The sequence below is a fragment of the Limanda limanda genome, chromosome 3, assembly GCF_963576545.1.
Source record: "Limanda limanda chromosome 3, fLimLim1.1, whole genome shotgun sequence".
Taxonomy (NCBI): domain Eukaryota; kingdom Metazoa; phylum Chordata; class Actinopteri; order Pleuronectiformes; family Pleuronectidae; genus Limanda; species Limanda limanda.
The window spans coordinates 9,226,184-9,247,996 of record NC_083638.1 but is presented as its reverse complement, the minus strand read 5'-3'; the positions used below and the strand labels follow the sequence as shown (position 1 = coordinate 9,247,996).

The window sequence follows — 21,813 nt, the reverse complement described above, 5'->3', positions numbered from 1 at the left end:
ACGACATAATTTCCGTAAGACGTAATTTCCGGACCTCAAACTTCCTGCATCTTTCCCATAGACTGTATTGTCACAACAAACCCAAACACAACTATGATTCTACGATTAATGTGACGTGTGTTATAAGCCAGCGGAGTTGTCCGGCTGACGGTGGCTGGTGAGAGCACTGACGGCATGTGTGCACGGTCACATACGGTTATAACGAGCTTTCATAACGGCGCTAGCGGGCTAGCCACCATGCTAACTGCGGTGGTAACAGTGTAAAAACCCGCTGTCACGACTTAATTCCACTTCTATCATGACACTGTTTCTATAATACCGTCAGGTTAGAAGCAAACACTGGGTAGTAGTTAGTGTCGGGAGTCCCTGCTGACTGTGTGTGGAAGCTGGGATTGAAGCTAGCTGGGGGGGAAGCTAGCTAGCTCCGTCTAGCTTCAAGCTACACGGAGCTTCAAGCTGTGGAATAAGCAACACAGTACGGAAACAAGACCGGGGAACCGCTGTGCTAAGAAACGATTACATCAGAATTTTGACCCGCTGGGTGTCACTTTATTTTATTTAGTTGCTATCGTAGCCTACACTGTGTGTGAGGAAAGTGGGGAGTAAGTAAATAAACAGCGTGGACTTCTTCTGATTACTCGTGAGGTAGGCTTCTCCAAGCTTGTCTTCCGTTGCGCCACCTACTGTTCTGGCGGTGAATTGCTTTCAGCACGGACCATGACACGGGCAACTATAAATGAAAAAGTGTCCGTCCGATCCGTCCATTCGTAACGGAGTCGGAGTAGCATAATGGAGCCTTCGGCCGACGTATTAACAACTTCTCTCCCTCGTCAGTGACGTCAGGGTCACATTAGCAGGGCTGGTCATGGCCTGTGTGCTGAGTCCATAAAACAACTCTTTCTGTCTAAATGTTGGGATGTGAGTGTCGCTTTAAGACGTTCATGGGAAAAATATGGCTCTGCTGGCTGCAGAGCTTTCTCACATGACAGGGAAACTTATTCACCCAGCTTGTATTATCAAAGACATGGTGGATGAAAGCAGTCGCCTGTGTTCACTGTCCTGTGAGGGATCTCGAACGAATGCTGAATTTATAACTCAGCTGTCAAAACCGAACGCATCTTGGACATGGTACGAGAAGATCAGCGGCTCTGATGTCAGCGGCCGGGACGCTGTGCAGCTCTGGCAGTAGGTAAATGTGCAGGTCCCTGAGGGCCAATGTCTATTTATAAAGGCACTTTGTGTCCTCACTTTAGTATCCAGCGCCCGGCCCGACTCTGGTCTGAATATGGAGTCGCATTCTGACACTGAGGAGCCATAACGAGCAGCCTCGAGTTGTAGCAGATCACTATCGCCTGATGCTTTGTCTCCACATTAATTCCACTGTGCTGCAAGGCCTCAGCCAAGCAGTTCATCACATTTATACAAGTTATTTAAGCACTTTCCGTTGGCGGATCTGCTAAAGAAGCTAAAGCAGTTCCTGGTCTTTGCAGAAATACTCCTGGCACCGAAGTTTAATTGGGCTTCCGGGAAAGAGAATAGAATTAGCGACCTTGAATTAAGGGGTGATGCATTAAGCTACTGTCAGCTGACGGTCGGTGAGCTGAGCCGCTTATCTTGGCGTTGCTGGATTTTATTTTTAACCTGACAACACCTGACAGGCCCCAGGGAGCCGGGGGAAGACCTCGCAGTGCGGAGGATGACTGACAGTGAGCGAACATGAGAAAGTGAGGGGCGGAGGTGCAAGGCCGAGGAGAAATGCTCAGTATTTAGATGTAAGTTGAGGAGGATTGTGTCAACGGAGGGGGAAGGATGGAGGAGCCTGTCTTTGGTAACGGGGGGGCGGGGACAGCCTGTGAGGTGTTGACGTGTTGACGTGTGAGCGGAGACGCAGGCGGTGAAATCAGAAACATCCTCTGGAAGAGAGAGAGCAGAAAGATTGAGGGGAAAGAGGACAGAGAACAGAGGAGCTGAAGAGTGAAACCAGTGAAAACACCAGGACATTTTGAGTATTCGGCCACGTTTAGTCATTTTCTCTGACTTGGCCCATGTCAGGCACCTCAGCTCCTATCTGAGTATTCCAGCAGGGTTTAATCACAGTGGCTGAGGATTGTGTTGTTACCAAGTGACCAAATAAAAACAACACGTAGCTGGCCCCTTCTCTCCCGGCAGGAAGCACCAGCGAAGGAAAAAAAATCCTCCCCGGCCACAGCTGCAGCTGATTATAGTGAGGCAACCTTTGTCCTGCAGCGTTTCTCTTCCTGTAAAGTTGGATTTGTTTAAATGACGACAGAGTGTAGTCTGGTCAAAGATTTATTTATATTCCGTTATAAACCAGTTCATGAACTGGTCGTCTCACTTGTACAAACATTTATCTGTGAGGAAACACGCAGAGTATCAAACGAAAACATAATTAGTGAAAATAAAGGCTAATTATTTTAACATTAAAGTTTCAGTCTTTGCGGTGAACTTAGAGGTTAGAAACATGCTTCATAAAGAAAAAAGGCAATGGTTGAAAGTAACTAAGTACATTTACTTAAGTACTTCTCCAGAACACTGATGCTACACTGACTTCCCTCCAAAAGGTGCTTCGTTGAATAAACTTGACTTACTTTACATGTTTTCCTACATTTCAGAAATAAAATATGAAGCTTTTCCTCCAGTGCATGTATTTCACAGCTATTTTACATTACAATTTTACAATTATCTTATTTATTTTTAAAATATCATGGATTATACCAGATGTTGGTTAAGATATATTTCATATTTATACATAGTGATAAATCAGTAATGGTATACTGGCAGAGGCTGCCCTACTTTTTCATACTTGAGTATATTCATTTACTTTTTTCTTAATGAAACTCGTTGAGGATTTTTTACAGCTTGAAGATTTATTGTATTTAATAAACCAAAGAACCATTTAGATGGATATATACCACATTTGAGAAAATGAGCAATTCCCCATGACCAAGATTTATAGCCATTCACATCTTATAAATTATCCATTCTAGCAAATACCTCTGCTGATTTTTTTCCACTTCCAGAAACTCAAATCTCAATTTTTAACAATAACAAATGATCGATCAATCTGTACATCTGTAGTGACTCTGTAGATCTGCAGTCTGTGTCGTCTTGTACCGATGTCACGTTATGTTCTCATGCAGTTGTCTTCTGTGTGTCCTGTGAACAAGTCACCAACATCAAACCATTTAGTGAAGATGTGGCTCCTCCCTCAGATCCCAGGTCTGACTGACAGAGTGACTTTGACAGTGTCATCACAACCTACAGGAAACCGTTATTTCGACAATCAGATGTCGTCACCTGTTCTGTCTCAACCAACTGAACCCTGTGAGAAGCTTGGAAACTGCGTCTTGCGTTCCTGCACGTTAACTGCTGACAGGGAAATGCGCCACTGTTGCAGAAGCAAAAAAATCGAAGAATGGCACAAACAGGGAAATGTGCACTTTTCTTAAGTAAATTCTGCTTGTAGCAGCTTTAACCCAGGTGGGAATCTGTGTCCCCTGTAAACAGCTCTGTAATGTGGTGTTGATTGAGCCAGGCCTACATTTAGACGGTGAGTCAAAACTTGTGTCCCCAGCTCTGTGTAATTTAGTCTGCCTGTTTAGACATTAACAGTGAGTGTAGGGGTGTCAACATCTCCCTCAGCACAACCACAAGATCCTTGTCAGAGAAAAAGCACCGTCGTCCACAGTATAAGTTCCTAAAACACGAGTTAGCTCAGGGTTTAGGTCATCACTGACCAGTAACAGAGAGAAGCACTCTTGACTCTTTGCCAGTAATTTTTATTTTGAGATATTTTGTAGAACAGGGGAACCAATGATTACAAAAAAAAGTCCATAAGTGTCCTACATGCTACACCTTAACCTAATTCATCATGCTTGCCTGGAAAAAGTACATAGAAATTTAACAAAAAACGTACAATTAAAACTGATGTACATTATACTCACCATTAACTTTACTTTTAATGTACCTTTCTCTTGCTTCCATGCACGCATTTTTTTTACATTACATTGAGATAAAAAAATTAAGACTTTTAGGCGCTTCTTGAAACCATAAAGCAGTTTTTCCACTAAAAACAGAACGCACCTTTAAATAAAACAAATAATGAACAGATAGAATGATTTCCATTGGGACAAAATTGATGGAAAACAGAAAGCCTCGACTTCTTTTTGGAACCAAAGATGAATTTGCATCCTACCATAAAACAAAAAGGAGCACTTGCACGCCCATATAGTGCCGAAATGAAAATGGAAGTCTGTCCAACTCTTCAATCTCCAATAATCACATTGAAACAACACGTCTTTTTTGATAAAATAAATATCGCACATCTGCTAGAAATAAATAATGATTACTGAAACACCTCACTATGTTAAATGCTAAAGTGAGACAGATTTCATCTACGCGACCACTTCATTTCATGGCATGAGGATGGTCATGTGTGTAAAGCACTAGTGCGGCTTCGAGTGTCTCTCGCGGCTGTTACCTTGAGGTAGATAACACATTTACATTAACGCCTACGATAATGGTTGCTGCTGGCATCATGTGTCAGATTTACAGTATGAAAGGGTTTAATAAGGAAGCTTTTCTTTGGGGGAAATTGTATAAAGTCAAAAGTGAAACAGAAAAAAGAAAGACACCTCATTCACCTTTCCCCCCCGTGCTTATCCAATTCCAGGAGAGGTTGTTTGAAAGCACTTGAAAAGCCTACAGCAATGTTAACGTCTAGCATCCTTCTTTGTGTTACATCCGAACCTCGTTTCTTAAATCCTCTCCTCCCTCCTTCCTCAAACTACTTGACTTCTCTCCTGCTCTGTTCATCTACAGTACTTGAGTGTGCGAGTGACTTGCCAGTTTAGCAATGAGGGTGTGGACGTTAACCCATGAAGGCCTGGTGGTCAAGGCTCAGAGTGATGACCAGAAACTCCTTAAATATAATAAATCACCCCTCAACTCTTAAAAAGAAAAAAAACAAAACAAACTAAAAATAATTAAAAGTAACCATAATTAAAAAAAGGTATGAAATGATTCAAGTACAATAATATACCATATTATTAAAAAACATAAGAACAAAACGGTCTAGTTTTTGCACTGTGAGGAAGGATATATTTCTTTAATTAAGATGCTTGAAGATGCTGCTGTAGGTTTTGTGGGCGATCTGAGGGGAGCATTTGACAGCGCAGGGGGTGAGGGACGCCTGGATGGATTTCAGAGGCAAGTCATCGGTGCTGTCAAAGCCGGGCAGGGCCAGAGAGTCCAGCTGCATATTAATCACGATCTCTGTGCTCCTGCCGAGGAAGCTCTCGTCCAGGTCTCTCCCTTCCGAGGGCTCCGTCTCTGCGCCGGCCACAGTGTCTCCGACCACCTCTTCCTTCCGGCTGAACAGGCGGTCCAGGTAGCTGGTGTAAGTGCTCTCCTTCTGGAAGTGGTCCTCATTACGAATGTCCCAGCACGCTTCGTCGATCAAACAGCCGTTCTCCTCCACCCTCTCCCCGGAGCCGAAGCTCTCCCAGGGCTGAGAAGGCCACGGGCCGTCCCCGCCGACGACTCCCGAACCTCCTCCCCCCAACTGGGCCAGGTTTACCAGGCACTTCTCCTCCTTCTCCTGACTTATGGACTTGGACATGGAGCCTGAGCGGGGGGCCTCCAGCAGAGAGACGGAAGTGTTGAGCTCGTTCAGGAGACCCACTTCACTGAGCAGGGCCGCCTCCTGACAGGGCTCGGGCTGCAGGCTCAGTTTGATGGTGCTGGCGATAAAGGAGTCAAAGTCAAAGCCTTGGTTCTGCTGGCTTGGAGGTTTATCCGTCTGGTGCTTCTCCTGCTCACTGTCCTTCTCCACCGGACTCTGGGTCTTCTCGGCCTCCTGCAGTGCGATCTGGGCCTTCACCAACCCGTTCTTCTCGCACTTGCTCCTAGCCTTACGGTCCGCCTTCTCCTTGCTCTGCTGCTCCTTCCAGTTGGAGAGGTCGATGATGAGTTTGGGCTCATAGTAGTGGTTGACTTCACTGTCCCTCCAGATAAGGTTATCCAGGTAGGAGGGGGACACTGCCTTGTAGTTACAGGTGTGGCTACACTGCAAGTCACAGTATTTGTTCTCGTGGTGGTCGTCCTGCCAGGATCGCTCTGGCGGGAACACACTGGAGTAGTCGTAGGACGGCTCATCCAGGAACTTCTCCCGATCTCCATCAGCATATTTACGAGGATCAACCTGCAAAGATACAACAGCCCTGATTAAAAACAATTTAAAAAATGGAGGAAATAGACAAACTATTTTTTTTGGCACTTAATAGACGATTTTTTTAAAAGTACAAAACACACCTGGACCTCCTCTTCGTCTGTTACATCAGAGAGTGCCCTGGGGTCGACCTGAACTTCCTCTGGGTCATGGTGGCTGTGCAAGTGCCAGTCCGCCTCTGACAGCTGGCTCTCATGATACCTGATGAGTGAGTAGGAAAGAGACTCTTTAAGTACACAGACGCACTAAACACACAAAATACACAAAAAAAGGCTCCAGTACAGAATCTACCTATGCAAACAAATAAAGTCATAAAAGAAAGAGAAAAACTTGTTCTGGTCATGTGGTCTGTGTGTCAATATGGTTACTGCTTAGTAGAGCGTAATATTTTACACAAAAGGAAAAGATATCACTTTGAGTCTAAAAAGTGTAAACAGGGCAGTAGAGGGAAAAGTGAGCAGACATACCTGTCCCAGGTGTGGCTGTGGCTCTGGTCCATGAGCAGGATATCATCGACTTCATCCTCAATGTGGAACGGGTGCAGAGATACAGGTTCGTCCAGGGGGAAGGAGTAGTCGACCATATAAGGGTGTGCAAGGGCCTCCTCTGCAGTCAGACGATCCATGGGGTTAAAGGTCAGGATCTTCTCCAGGAAATCGAGGGCTGCCGAGAAAAGAGAGGGAGGACAATGAGATAACGGAAAAACACGAGATTTGATATTTGACAGACTTTTGTACGAGTTCAGAAATACTTCATTGGTATGTGAGAGTCCCTGAATAAATAAGTAAGCGGAGCTCACCCTGTGGACTGACGTCAGGCAGCAGCTTGGTCAGTGGCGTGTGAGGGTTGGACATGTCGCTGCGGATGAAGACGGGGATGACACTGTGGAGCTCCTGCCGGTCTTCCTCCCGCAGCACAGGGATGGACTCCAGGATCAGCTGCATCTGCTCCAGTTCATGGGCTCCTGCAACAAAAACCACGAAGCACTTTCTTACTAACAGAATGAAACAACATCCAGCTTGTGCATAACTGAGTTAAGTTAGATTTGAGCTAAGCTGAGCGTGGCAGATCATGAGAACAAAGATGTTATTTGCCCTCGGTACAGCTCGGGGGCAGTTTCAACAAACAAGAACAGTCTGTCTCCTTCAGCTGGATTTGCAAATGAGAGGAATAAAGGACAGCAAAGGCTGATTCTCCTGTCTGCTCTGACGCAAAGACACAATGACTCAGAGGACGAACATCCGCCTCGACAGACAAGTCAGTCAACTTCTTTGCTATGAACACTGCTTGCCTGTATGTTTGATCATGAGGCAGGCACAGGAAAAAGAATCAACATTTACCTGCAAAGAGGGTTTTCCCTGTGAGCATCTCAGCGAATATGCATCCAGCGGCCCACATGTCGATGGCTTTGGTGTAGTTGTTTGGAGAGAGCAGCAGGCGAGGAGATCTGTACCACTTGGTGACCAGACCTTCAGATAGATGACCCTGTGGTTAAAGGAGACGAGACAGTCAGTGGTACCCTGGTTATAGAAAGAATGACCTAAAGCCACTATTGTCCAAAAAACGGCCGACGTGGATTAACTATTGTGTCATCATGTTTGGATCATTCCCACCAAAGAGGCCCTGACCTCCACTGGTTTCCTCAGTAATAGCTACGTGTTAAACATGACTTTATGTGCCTTCACGTTTGCCACCCAACACTGCTGCTAACACCAGTCCCACAGCAAACAATGCCTGCCTGCCGGTGTTTGCATAACTTCCCAACTCCTGTGCCGTCTCCTTGACGAACCCAGGCTGTGCTGGTCACGTGCACAACACAGAGAGAGGGCAAAGACCCTGGAGACAAAAAAAACTGATGAAAGGGGGGAGACCAGACACGTGTAGGCCTTGTCAGCAGTCTGAGAGAGCGGGATAATCCCCTACTACCACACACTGACACACCAATGACACCAATTTGCACTCTGCTCTCACACAGTGCTCGACTATTCACAGGGACAGAGGACACTGAACACAAAGAAAACTGACCTGTGGGAGTGTGTGTGCGTATGTGTACACACTGGGACACTGGGGGAGGGTAGGTGGTAAAACAACACCCTCCCTGCCTTGGTCTTTTATGCACCGGTAGTTTGTAGTGAGACCAAAATGGTCCTCTCACCACCAAGCCAGGCTCCTGTTTCGGGCCTAATTTAGCTACAAATACTTGATGTCACACTATCCTGCAGTGTGTCATTGCTCTGCATGCCCTTGTTTTGATAGGTCTATAAATGACATGCCATAGAGACTGCGGACACAACTACATCCTTCAGGTAACCAGGGTATCGGATGTATGGGTCCAGGAGTGGGTTTCATCGAGAAACTTGCACAGAGGACGAGAGCAGGAAGATGGTCGCATCTTGGGTTGCAAAATCCCGGGAATATTCAAAGTTTGAAATTTTCCATGGGAATTAACGGGAATATACGGGAATAAAATGGAAATGTTGTGGGTAATTTATACTAACTGTGTTTACTTTGTCATATACAGACATAAACATTTTGTTTTGTCATAGGCTGATTTGAGCCCTGAGGAAACTTTGGGCACTTGACTATACGCTTCTGCATCGTTGTGTCATTCTTAACATAGGTCTTTGCTCAGTATTTGCAAATGTACACAGCCTTTCCTTTTACATTGGACATTGACATTTCTCCACACATGAGAGAGTGCACGTGGCATTGTTCTGTAGAATAAGATGAGAAAAAAGTTTGTAAAAAAACACTAATGCAATGCCAGAGATATAAATAGTTAGCCAAACAATTGGAATCGTCTGTAAACATATTTTACAATTGATGGATAAATGAATGGAAATAGGCTGGATGAACAGATGAACAATCCTCAATCAGCATGCTAATATATTTTCCCCAGTAATATCATCAAAACTTACCCGACTAGTCCTGCACACTACAGCAGGCCTCAACAGCCCTGCTGTAGAGTGAGAATGCTGGGAATGATCTGTGCATGTGATGGAAGAATGCACAGTGGAGGGTTGAAACTCAATGTTCAGCGTGTGCTGCATTCCATACATCTTTAAAATAGAGTTTTGAATGATGTTTTTATTGCTCAGCGTTTAATTTGTGTAATTTTTTTTTTTTTTTTCAAAATTCCCCAAATTCCTGAGCTTAACTTCCCATGGAAAGTTTCCGGATAATTTCCGGAAATTTACCGGAAAGTTTCCGCCCCTTTGCAACCCTAGTCGCATCACACACAGGTGGATCAAAACTCCAGGCTCCAACCTGCTGGGCTGTCTAGCACCCAATTGGAGAAATGGCACTAATAGTTTGATATATGGGATTGTGGTGGAGAAATTCGTGCAACCAGCTTTGCAGAGTATTGCAACAGAGATGTGATTAGGTCTGCTTTAGGAGTGTGGGGTCTCTGCATAAGGACAAGTGCAGGATGGACTCTGAACTAAAAGAAGCAGATTAGAGTTTAACTAGAAGCTGTGGACAAAGTGCATTTTCAGCCGGCCTTTTCCTTGAACTGCTTTTCAAAAGGGGGCCAAATATCACAAAGACAGAGACAGGCATTAAATCATCAGCCCTCTCGATGCCTGAGGCAACAGTTGGCGAACCTGATCTAGGTTAGATCAGGCTGACATTTAATGAGTCATACCAGTTTCCCACAGTGCATCAGGTTTAGTCACAGCAACCTTTCGCATGTCGGACCAGGTGTGAGTAAAGGTAGCTGGTGTTGAGTCAGTGAGAGCTGTGCTGCTTCACAGAAGGTGGGACGGAAAACGACAATGATACATTTCCAGAGCCACCCACACATTTGTGAAATAATTTTACAGGAAACATGACACTCGACAAAGAGAGACAGGTGGAGCTTCACTGGTCTCACAATACATTGGACATAGGGACCTTATTAGCAGATAAACTATTTTTATCCGGTTTATGTTAATGTTTTGTACTTATAAAATGCTTTTCGAGTCTTGATGACCTCAAAGCTCTTTACATTACAGTTTGCCATTCACACACACATTCATTCATGCACATGTGTGATCTCCATTAATTGCAGCTACTTCTGGTTCTTAAAAGCAGAACCATCTTTTCAGGCTTGAAACAAAAATAAAGAGTGATAGCAACTCTCTGAATTTCATGTTGACTCAACAGCGTCTCTCTGGTTGGATCCTGTGAAGACTAGTGCCAGACAGGCCAGTTACTGGCTGAATAATTGGGTCAAATATGTGTGTGCGTGCGTGTGTGTGTTCCTGCAGTTGTGGTTTGTAGTAGTGTGTTGTGCAGGATACTTAAGTGGCACAAAGGACCTCTGTGAACCATCTAACATTCCTAAAAAAACTTTAGCATCGCAAATGACTGAATTCTAAAAAGCCACAGGCAAGTACGAAGACTCTTAACTGTAGAATCTCAGTTTATATTAGTACAACTATTCTGACTTACAATAGCAGGCGATATGACCGTTTAACATCAACAAATTATCACTTATGTGCGCGACAACTCTGGCTTAAGGTCTAGAGTTAGATCTTAACCCTATCTCTGGGAAGTAGTAAATTATTCGACTATCAGATGTCACAGATGTGAAAACTTATCCAAGCAGATGCAACACTACTTAGTGATGACGCACATCATACGTGTGACACTATCCTGGAGTAGTTTACAGCCTCAGCCGCCCTCATTTATAACTCAAAACAGCTTGCTTAGGCACCACCAATGCTAAAGCTAAATATTGGAGTGTTATACCCACAATATTCTGTAAACCTTATCCTTCAAATAAGGCCCCTGGCAAGGCTCCCACAACAAGACAAAGAGCTGGCTGGGAAAGGGAGGTGAATCGGGGCTGTGGAAGTTGGAGTGCACGTGAATTCCTGTCATTCTTGATCCTGGGCCACCATGAGGGCTGGCCCTTAAAACAGAGCCATGCAGGATTCATCAAAGCTTGTAGGGAATCACGAAGAGTTGTGTTTTCAAGGCACCAGAATATAAAAAGTTGGGATTTTAGGAGGAAGAGGTGGGATCAGTGCCCTTGTGCCTACACCGCTGATGCCACGCCAGAAACTCAGGTTCACTGGGAAAGAGCGCCTCTTTATTTAGAAACCACGTTATTCAAATAACATGCACTCATGCCACTCAGCTGCTCCTGAAAGTAGAGGGTGGTTACGAGCAGATCTGCCCCCGGTGATTTGGTCCAAACCAACACTGAAACCAACTGTTTTTTTTATGCCTTCACACTTCACTGGGTGCCACAGTGTCATGTGGGGACTTTCTAAACAAGCTTCATTTGGTCAGAGACACACACACACACACACACACACACACACACACACACACACACACACACACACACACACACACACACACACACACACACACACACACACACACACACACACACACACACACACACACACACACACACACACACACACACACACACACACACACACACACACACACACACACACACACACACACACACACACACACACACACACAATCAGATGAATGTGAGTGCCATGAGAAAAGTGGTTGGCAGAGATCTCAGTGCCCCCCTCCCTCCCCTCCACATCACTATTGTTATCACAGTAGAGACAGATAAAACACAACAATGCTGTTTGGAAAGGAAAGGAGGGTCAGAGCCTGGTAAAGTCAGTCTGACTACAGTGTTTGTATCCTTGACAAAACCCTCAGGCAGCTCTAGTCTGCTGCAGCACGTCAGCAGACAAGAGTCCAACAGGAGAGAGCTGACCCCGGCAAAGCAGCTTCTCAATACCCACTAGCCAGCATATTTACCAATCGAGAAAAAGTGCTTATTGGAGGGAAAGTAGCCCACATGGCAAACACTGACTCACGGGAGGAGTGCAGCAGCTATGGGTGAGTGGCTACGTGGAACAAAATGTGTGAGACACTCACTTCTCCCCTTGTTTTCCATCTCTCATTGCAGAGACCAATTGTCTTCCCCTAAGATGTGACTAATATGATGACATACAAGTCAGAGCAGAGAGTGTGACGAGCCTGCTCGTGGCGGTGATCTGGAAATGAGCAGTTCTGGTAAACAAGTGTGAGTAAGTCTGTCTCAGGGTGGTGTAAGACGTGGCGGGCTCCTGTCTGTGTAGGGGGATATGAATGAGGCTGTGCCAGCCAGAGGGATCACATCACGTGAGCCACTTCAGACCCTCAGACCCACCGATGACTAATCCCAGACACGTGTAGGCATCTGACTGAGCGAGAGAGTGAGTGAGAGCTAGACCTAGATTCCCCACATCACACAACCATATGGCCTTTGAGGGGAATTTGCTCATCCTGTTACAGAGGGCTTGCCACCTGGCTACAATTAGACGTTATCCACACTTCTCTCATACTAGGATACAAAGCAACATGTTGGGTTAAGATCTGGCTTTTAAGGCCCAGGTTTACTTTATGCTGGAACTTGAAAAGGTCTTGTAACAGCCAAAGTAGACCTAGTTGTCTTGATACTAGTTATGTGCTTGAAATTGGTTAACAACCTCAATGCATATAGAATAGAGGGAAGTATGCATGCGTGTATATAAATACATTGTCAATGTTTTAATCCAGTGCTTCCATAAAGGCTCTGCTGCTTCAACATCATCGTTAAAAAGCTCAAGACTGAACCATTTTGGTTCGTTTCAAATATTTATTGTTTCCTTAATTCACCTGGGAATGTGGATTATCCTCATCTTTGTTAAACCCCATTATCACGAGCCCACTCATTTGTATATTTAGACATGGAGTGGAGCCCATTTCCAGATCTGATTGTACACACTGTTAGATCCCAGGGTTGTGGTTTCCACAGAGTCTTTTCTCCGGAGAAGGGAAACAGAGACGCAGCCTCAAGGAACCACGTCTCTTCTTGTTTACGTTCCTGCTGCGGAACTGCGGCATTCTGGGAAATACTGCGTTATTATGCAGCAGCGGAAACATCTCGTGTCAAAGCAGTCTTCTTGAATGAGTTCAGGTTTAACCAAGTTAAACTTGACAGGGTTCATACACATTGTGACCAATGGATTTCCATGACTTTTCAACAACTTTTAACCAAATTTCCATGTCTGAACATTTTGTGAAATCTCGGTGTATACATGAAAGTGACAAAATGTAGTATTTAAACTAGCAATGAGAATTCCAAGGCATACAGTATACCTTACGCATACGCTCTCATACTAGCTCAGTTAGTATGAGAGCGTATGCCTACTTGTATTTTGAGCGTATTTCTTTAAAATCATATGCATTATTTAAAACTCAGCGTAAATGAACAACATGAAAATATGAATATAACAAATTTCCATGACTTTTCCAAAACTTTTGGGATTTTATTTTTTTCCAGGCCTGGAAATACACATTTTACAATTCCATGACTATTCCAGGTTTTTCATGTCCGTAGGAACCCTGACTTGAAACCACCTGAGAATCATACCCCAACTTTCCATGAAAACACGACAGGCTGATTAAAACAGACACCCGGAGGCACATCCTACCTTGTGGGAGTAATGGGGGTCCATGATGCGGGCCAGTCCAAAGTCCCCAATCTTCAGTACCAAGTCTTCGGTGTTGACAAACAGGTTGGCCGGCTTGAGGTCCCGGTGCAGCACGTTGGCAGAGTGGATGTACTTAAGGCCTCTGAGAAGCTGGTACATGAAGAGCCTGGCGTGGCCCTCGGACAGAAGGCCCCTCTCCAGCAGCTGACACAGGTCCGTCTCCATGTACTCTTGCACAATGTAGACAGAGTTCACCTCTGTCAGGGACACCACGTCCTCCGTGAGCCTGCGGCCGTTCGGGCCCAGCGTCTCAAACACCTGGTGACAAACAGGCAGGGACGGGTCAGCCGTGAAAGTCAGTTTCCAAAATCGATAAAAAGGAAGAAACCCATTTATCTTCTAGTGGTGCGGGAAAAAAATCGATTCTGTTCAGTATCGCGATATTTTGCGTCCGCGATTATATGGATACTGTAGCACAGAGGAGCACTTTAACATCTGAGCTTGTTGACCAACTCCTTTTTCTGACCAAGAAGGCCAATATTCCCAAATGAATTTAACATTTTGGGTCATGACCTTGCAGCCAACTGGACTGGATTACTCTGGGTTACTCTTGTTTATATGATTATTCTCAGGTTTATGTTACTCTATTATGCCTGCTTGATGTTACTGTATTGTATTTAAATAATTGTAAGTTATGTGCTGGGAGCTCAGCGTTCATGTGAGAGGTCTCCTATTCAGAAAATAATTACAAAGGTCCTGTGTCCTGAATGTTCAAGGACAAAGTTTTTGCACTACCCTTTCTTAGTTTTTGCACTTCAGTTAATGTGTAGAAGACAATGTTGTTCACAGAATTAAATGTGACATTTGAAGTGAGTTGAGCAGTCTTATTTTCCTCATTTTTTGAAATGCCTTTGAATAATATGGGGGACATGAATCGCAGAATCGAATCGCAATACTTGCAGTTTCGCAATATATCGCAGAATCGCAATACTATTGAATCGTGGCCCAAATATCGCAATACTAGTGAATCGTCACATTTTTGCCAATTCCCACCCATAATATATTCCCTCGACCACTCGCAAATTTACCTTGACAATGTTGTCGTGGTCCAGGCGTCTGATGATCTTGATTTCCCGCAGGGCGTGCTTCACACTCTGGGGGTCGGTCAGGATGATCTTCTTCACGGCCACACGCTTGTCACAGTCCGTGTCGACTGCAGAGAACACCAGGCCGTTCCCCCCGTAGCCCAGAGGCTTCAAGTCCATGTAGCGGGAGCCCAGGTCGAAGCCGTGGATGTTCATCAGCGACTCAAACTTCTCTGCCATGATGTCTGTGTTTGGTTCTCACACACCAAGCGTCTGCTTTCTCTAAAACCCTTTTGGTCTCCGGCCTGTCTTCCAAGTTCCAACTTTAACACCAGCACAGGAATTTATTGGACAATTCCCCTGCTGCTTCAGTGGCTTAGCTAACCGACCCTTGTACAGATGGCTGCCGAGTCGTCCCCCCCCCCTATCTGGCCTTCCCTGTCAGATGTGGGGCACTAAAGTGTAGTGAAACTTTCCTTCCATCTTGAATATGTGGAGAAATAATAAAAAATGATGTGTAGATGTCTTTAAATTAGCAGTTTCCTTATGTAGACTAGTGTTGATAAACTGCAATGGAATGGACTTTGAGGCAATTTTTTTTTTAAAAGCACCGAGACTATGTTAAGCTATAAAAGCTCGAAGTTGCATCCTCACAGTGCAAATACATTCAGTGTACGACTGGTCCTGAGCAGCATGGTTGTGAAATGTGCCTTTAAATGCACCTTTTATTTCTCCCTCCGACTAAATGAGTTTCTCTATACTTATGAGTGTGATCTTGCTGTGTAGTATCTCCTGGTCTTTAGAACTGAAATGAGTCTTGGCCTTGGAAGTCTTCAGAGTCACTTTACACACCCTCAATGATCCGGTGGCTCCAGCTCGCCACAGTCACAATCAAAGCTATCCTCCATTTTACGTCGGTATAACCTGGAAAGACAAGAGAGGAGGTGGGGGGACATGAGACGTCAGATGGGTGTGAAATAAACATATTACAGTGTTAAGTTATAGTTCATCATTTAATAACAGGATAGATCCAGCGGAACCAGCTTCCCTTCCGGCTCGGGAGGGAATGCTAATGGGAAACGAACCCCTCCCCCGCCGGGTTTCACCGTCTGCTAGTCCGGTTTCTGGGTATCGTCAAATTCAGAGATAATCCCACAGAAGCTCAGCTAATTTAAGAATCCAGGATCCTTCTTTAATCAAACCAGTACAATTCTAAACCAGTTGCAGGTCCCAGTTTGATTCCATTCCGCTTATTCGTGGCCTTGCATGTGTCCGGCGGAAAGAAAAAAAAAGCCCCGGAAAGGAGGCACAACGGCGGCGTGACACGCTGCTGACAGACCGCCGGTTTACCTCCATGCACCACAGCACCACGGTCCCCCGGGAAACACACACACAACCCCAGCGGGTCCGTGGGACTCGAACCCGGCAGCCCCCGGTGAATCTAAAGTATCAAAACCCCGGTACAAGGGGTGAAAGCGGGCGGCAGCGCGAACAAAGGAGCGGTTGTTGGCGGAGGCTTCCGACTACGTGGTGGTGCTCCGGTCGCTCAGCGGCACAAAGCGGTGAAAAACGAGCATTAATCCGCAGAGAAGACGAGAGACACAGACAGAAAAGGACGTGTGAGAGGACACTTACTGTCCCTGTCCCTCGCATGGGTTCCTGTGAGTGTTTAATCAAACCCTGTCCAGGTTCGACTGAGCTCCGCCGCCTGAGCTCTGCGGGTCCTCATCGCCATTAGGCTCCGATACCACTGCCGCTGACGTCACGGCGCTGCCTTCACGGGAAACTCCGCCAAGAGCCCTTCACTGCCCGCTGTAATTTACTGCGAGCAACCTATGATTAATCACTTATCATATCAATTACACGTTTGATATGTCTTTGTTGTATTATTACTATTATTATTAAAATTATTATAAAGAAGTTGAAACAGTGTAATCCTTCACCGACCGCTGCAATTGACTGTAATGCTGAGGGATAAATGATTAATAACTACTATCATACAAATTACATTATGTTTTATATCTTTATGTTGTATTTTTTATATTATTATTATCACCACAAACAATTTGATTAAGTTTGATCACGTTTGAGGCATTATTATCAGAGTACGAATTATCTCCACATGTGAGTAACACTCAACATGTGAGTAACACACCAAGTAACACGCTTAACATGTGAGTAACACACCAAGTAACACATTCAACATATGAGTAACACATTCAACATATGAGTAACACACTTAACATATGAGGAACACACTCAACATATGAGTAACACACCAAGTAACACGCTAAACAAGTGAGTAACATGCCAAGGGACACACTCAACTTATGAGTAACACACCAAGTAACACACTCAACAAATAAGTGACACACCAAGTAACACACTCAATATATGAGCAGCACACTTAACATATGAGTAACACATCCAACATATGAGTAACACACTCAACATAGGAGTGACACACTCAACATATGAGTACCACACCAAGTAACACATCCAACATATGAGTAATACACCCAACACATGAGTAACACACTCAACATATAAGTAGCACTACATATTAAGTAGTCATGTGACATATAAGTACACAACATGGTACGCAGTCAAGGCACATTAGAGAGGATACGAACAGATCAGTGCGGATTAGTGCAAAAATAGATTCAGCAGTGCAAAAATACTTAATGGAAATTAATGATAAATACATTTGTACTCTAGGTTTCATTCACTTAGGCCACCACTCAGAAGTATTTTGTCTATTTACAGCAATTACATTGAAACTGTATAACTGAAATGATGTTTTTTTGATCATATATATATATATTTAAATATTTATTTAGACAAAGTCGATTCTGACTTACTTTGAACTATGTGGGTTTCTGACAGCCCTTCATAACACAGTAATGTGTTCAATCTGCAAAATATATCACCACAGAGCTTGATGGTGTTACAATTTAATGAATTGCAAGATGATCGAGCGGTACTTGAACGCAGCACTAGTCATTCAGAAGATGTGTCTGGGGTTCGATGCGGCGGATCACGTGACAGCGGTCGATTCAAAATGCAAGTAAAGTGTTTACAGGATCGTGCACAACACGATCACATCATCCCGGTGATGTTTGCAGTAAACAGGGATGTTGTGATCATCTCCGGGTTCAGGCACAGCACATTTTAAACACAGCTCAGCGCAGACACTGCAAAACCCTAAAGTATAGTGACAGTCTGCAGACATGGGCCTATTTCTGGAAAAACAAACATGACAGAATTATTTTTGCTGTCACTTGTATTTTGTGATGAGGAATAGATGAGTCATTTCGAATTACCTTCATTGTCGTTCCAATTAAAGATAAAAAAAACAAGTTCAAACATGTATCTTTTCTGAATTAGAGATTTCAGGGTTTTTATTTCTTCTCTAGTTATTATTTCCCAAATTCACAAACAGAAATATCAGATCTGTCAACTATTGCTGTTCCATCTCGGTTGTGTGGTCACTAATAAATGATCTAGTTCAGATTCTTGGCTATAGATCGTATGTTTCTCTGCATTTGTCATCCATGCATGTTTACATACAGAGGTTTGGTGTTTGCGTCCTCTCCGCAAAGAGCCCGTTGTTTTCCCGGATTTCCTATATTCGTTTTTCCTTTAATCGGTATTAGCGCTGTTGTCCGATGGGCTCGCACGGCATCTCATTATTCAGGGGGAAGGATTCCTCTGACGGCTCGTCCACTGCGGCTGGAGGATTTAGAAAGTCCATCTGGCGCATCTGTGTCCTCCAACACGTCCAGAACAACAACAACAACACCTCAAAAACAAGAGAAGATCAGATCCCTCCTCCGCTCAGATGTGGATGCTGTGGATGGATGCAGGGCTGTGCGGTGGGATGCAGCAGCAGCATCACAGCCGCAGCATTCTACATCAGCATCCGCAGGGCAGACCATGTGAGAAGCCATGTGCCCGAGAATGCAGATGGGGGGGGGGGGGGGGGGGGTTGGCTCTGCGATGGAGAGCAGCAGCCACTGCATGCGGACTGGAGCAGATGCGACAGACTCTGGGACGCATGGGAAGCCCACACCTCACATTCCTGTCCTCCTTTCACGTCCTGGTTTATAATGGTATTTTCATTCTCATGCATCAACCCAAAGACATTAAGTTATTCAATATCTTTTTTATGATCCTTCTCAGAGTGAGATTTGAAGGAGGCTTTGATGCATTGTTTTCTGTTTGTTGACATTGAAGTTTGTATTGTTTTTTTAAAAAGAAAGAACTCGTCTGAGTTTCTTCAAACACAGAGTTTTCGATTCTATTCACAGAGAACGTTTTTGAAGGATTTATCCAGGCTAAAAATAAGTCTTTGTTTTGCTCCTCCGGGCTCCTGGAAGAAAGTAGAGCTGCAGACTGATTGTATCTTTGCTCTGAGGCCCCTGAGCCGAGGAGACAGACTCTGGGATGCATGTAAAGCTCACATCTCACACTTTAATTTTCATTTGACTTGTAGTTTATAATAATATTTTCCTTCATGCATCAACCCAAAGAGATAGAGTTATTGAATATCTTAATACGATCGCTCTCATAGTAAGATTTGAAAGAGAAATACATTTTGTGAGAAGCATTCAAGGAAGCTTTTATGTCTTACTTCTTCTGTTTGTTGACATGACTATTTTGAGTTTCTATGGTTTTAAAAAAGAAGGAAATTGTAAGGGTTTCTTTAAACACAATGTTTTTGTTTTGAATGTCTTATTCATGCTAAAAATAAGCTTTTATTTTGATCCTCCGGGCTCCTGGAAGAAAGTAGAGCTGCAGACGGATTGTATCTTTGCTCTGAGGCCCCTGAGCCGAGGAGACAGACACTGGGATGCATGTAAAGCCCACATCTCACACTTTAATTTTTCATTTCATATTTTCCCTCATGCATCAACCCAAAGACATTAGGTTATTGAAGGTCTTAATAGGATCTTTCTCTTAGATTTGAAAGAGAAATACATTTTGTGAGAAGCATTCAAGGAAGCTTTTATGTATTATTTCTTCTGTTTGTTGACAAATTACTATTTTGAGTTTCTATGGTTTTAAAAAAGAAGGACATTGTAAGGGTTTCTTTAAACACAATGTTTTTTGTTTTGAATGTCTTATTCATGCTAAAAATAAGCCTTTATTTTGATCCTCCGGGCTTCTGGAAGAAAGAATATAGCTGCAGACTGATTGTATCTTTGCTCTGAGGCCCCTGAGCCGAGGAGACAGAGTCTGGGATGCATGTAAAGCTCACATCTCACACTTTAATTTTCATTTCATATTTTCCCTCATGCATCAACCCAAAGACATTAGGTTATTGAAGGTCTTAATAGGATCTTTCTCTTAGATTGGAAAGAGAAATACATTTTGTGAGAAGCATTCAAGGAAGCTTTTATGAATTATTTCTTCTGTCTGTTGACAAATGAGTATTTTGAGTTTCTATGGTTTTAAAAAATAGGGAAATTGTAAGGGTTTCTTTAAACACAATGTTTTTTGTTTTGAATGTCTTATTCATGCTAAAAATAAGCCTTTATTTTGATCCTCCGGGCTCCTGGAAGAAAGAATATAGCTGCAGACGGATTGTATCTTTGCTCTGAGGCCCCCTTGCTCGAGCCGATTAGACAATTCGAACACCGTGTCCTGCTGTAGCCGAGGGATCCACTGCCAACCTCTCTCACAGCCAAAAGTCACTGCATCCTCCACAAATCAGAAACTCAGAGAGACAAACTTTCATTTCATCACGGAGGGCACGCTCTCTGCAGGAATGTTCCCTCTCGCTGACCTCTTGTTCTCTTTCATCAGACTTGCTGATGACATCAATGATTAAATATTAGACTTGTAGATAACATATTGGCTCTTGCTGAGTGCTCTTTCACCTCCGCTGTAAAGCCACACACCATGGATCACCCTATCTGTTATATTAATAACCAGATAGAGATAATCAGCTCACATTAAGGTTCAGAGACGACAGCTTAAAACAATGTAACCCTTCTGTCATAAGCAATTACAAACAATGCGTTTCCACTAGGGTCTGCTGCAGGGCCCTGTCTGTTACACCATGAGACAAACAGCTGATATCAAATATTAAACCAAACACGTTTGAGCAAGATTCTACAGTGGACACTTACACTGCTGTGTTACTGTTACTGTATAAAACACTGTGTGGTGCCAGAGAAAACAAACACTGTTTCAATCCAGGAGAGCACATAGCATCCCCCTGGGTCACGTTATGAAAGTGCTGTTATGACCCTCTCTCTCTCTCTCACACACACACACACACACACACACACACACACACACACACACACACACACACACACACACACACACACACACACACACACACACACACACACTCACTTACACAGGTGTTCTGTATGTTTAACCTCCTCCCCTTAGACATTTCTCAGTCTCACGCCCACACATCCTCAGAATCACCGACACTTCAGATTCACATCCCCTTGTTCTCGTACGTAAAATTAAATCATGCCACTTACTGAGGCCGGAATTCTCCAGAGACCCCCGGAGGAACATAGTATGCGGAGTTCAGCAGTCCATTCAGGAGAATCTCTACTATATCCAACAGTGCAAGTCTGACGGTGCAGACAGGTGGAGCGAAAGTGTCAGTGCACACAGTCCAGAGTCTTGCTGCACTTGTGTGTGTGTACGTGCGCATGTGTTCTCAAAGCCTTCAGGAGTGTGTTGTCCTATTCCATGTGCTACTGGTTGTGAGGTGGAGCTCCATGGAGAGTTAATATAGGCCCAGCCGGGAGAGAGAGGCGGAGACTGCTCTGTGTATGGTTTGGCCTGTCAGTGTGCCAGATCCACTAACCCCTTGTGTGTGTCTCTCTCTCTTTCCCCTCTCTCTCTCTTTCTTTCTTTCTTTCTTTCCCCTGTCATTTTTAGATTTTTCTCTTTCATTACTTTCTCTTCATGTTTTCGTCGTCAGTCGGTTGCAAGCAGACAGACAGAGCTAATCTCCCTCAGC

The 21,813-nt window shown here is 44.2% G+C and overlaps 1 protein-coding gene across 3 annotated transcripts; it reads right to left on the bottom strand.

The window, feature by feature from the left end:
- Positions 1 to 3,784: 3,784 nt before the first annotated feature.
- On the bottom strand, positions 3,785 to 21,538 carry mapk6 (mitogen-activated protein kinase 6). 3 transcript variants are annotated; one of them, XM_061067533.1, is made up of 9 exons: positions 21,323 to 21,538; positions 16,455 to 16,652; positions 14,823 to 15,743; positions 13,735 to 14,052; positions 7,591 to 7,735; positions 7,050 to 7,214; positions 6,718 to 6,913; positions 6,334 to 6,451; positions 3,785 to 6,223 (listed from the first exon to the last, which is right to left on the bottom strand). In XM_061067533.1, exons 3-9 carry the CDS (start codon positions 15,057 to 15,059, stop codon positions 5,129 to 5,131), a joined length of 2,274 nt encoding a protein of 757 aa, XP_060923516.1. In that variant the 5' UTR covers positions 15,060 to 15,743; positions 16,455 to 16,652; positions 21,323 to 21,538; the 3' UTR covers positions 3,785 to 5,128. The 3 variants fall into 3 exon arrangements, with proteins under 3 accessions (XP_060923516.1, XP_060923515.1, XP_060923514.1); XM_061067532.1 differs by having other exon boundaries at positions 16,455 to 16,641; XM_061067531.1 differs by lacking the exon at positions 16,455 to 16,652.
- Between the last annotated feature and the right edge of the window lie 275 nt (positions 21,539 to 21,813).

Bases quoted from the DNA above. Each gene is read 5' to 3' on its own strand.
- mapk6 (XM_061067533.1), bottom strand. From the start codon at position 15,059: ATGGCAGAGAAGTTTGAGTCGCTGATGAACATCCACGGCTTCGACCTG. The intron at 7,736-13,734 runs GTAGGATGTGCC...CTTTAACCACAG, and splicing joins ACCCCCATTACTCCCACAAG to GGTCATCTATCTGAAGGTCT. The intron at 7,215-7,590 runs GTAAATGTTGAT...TTTTTGTTGCAG, and splicing joins AGGGAAAACCCTCTTTGCAG to GAGCCCATGAACTGGAGCAG.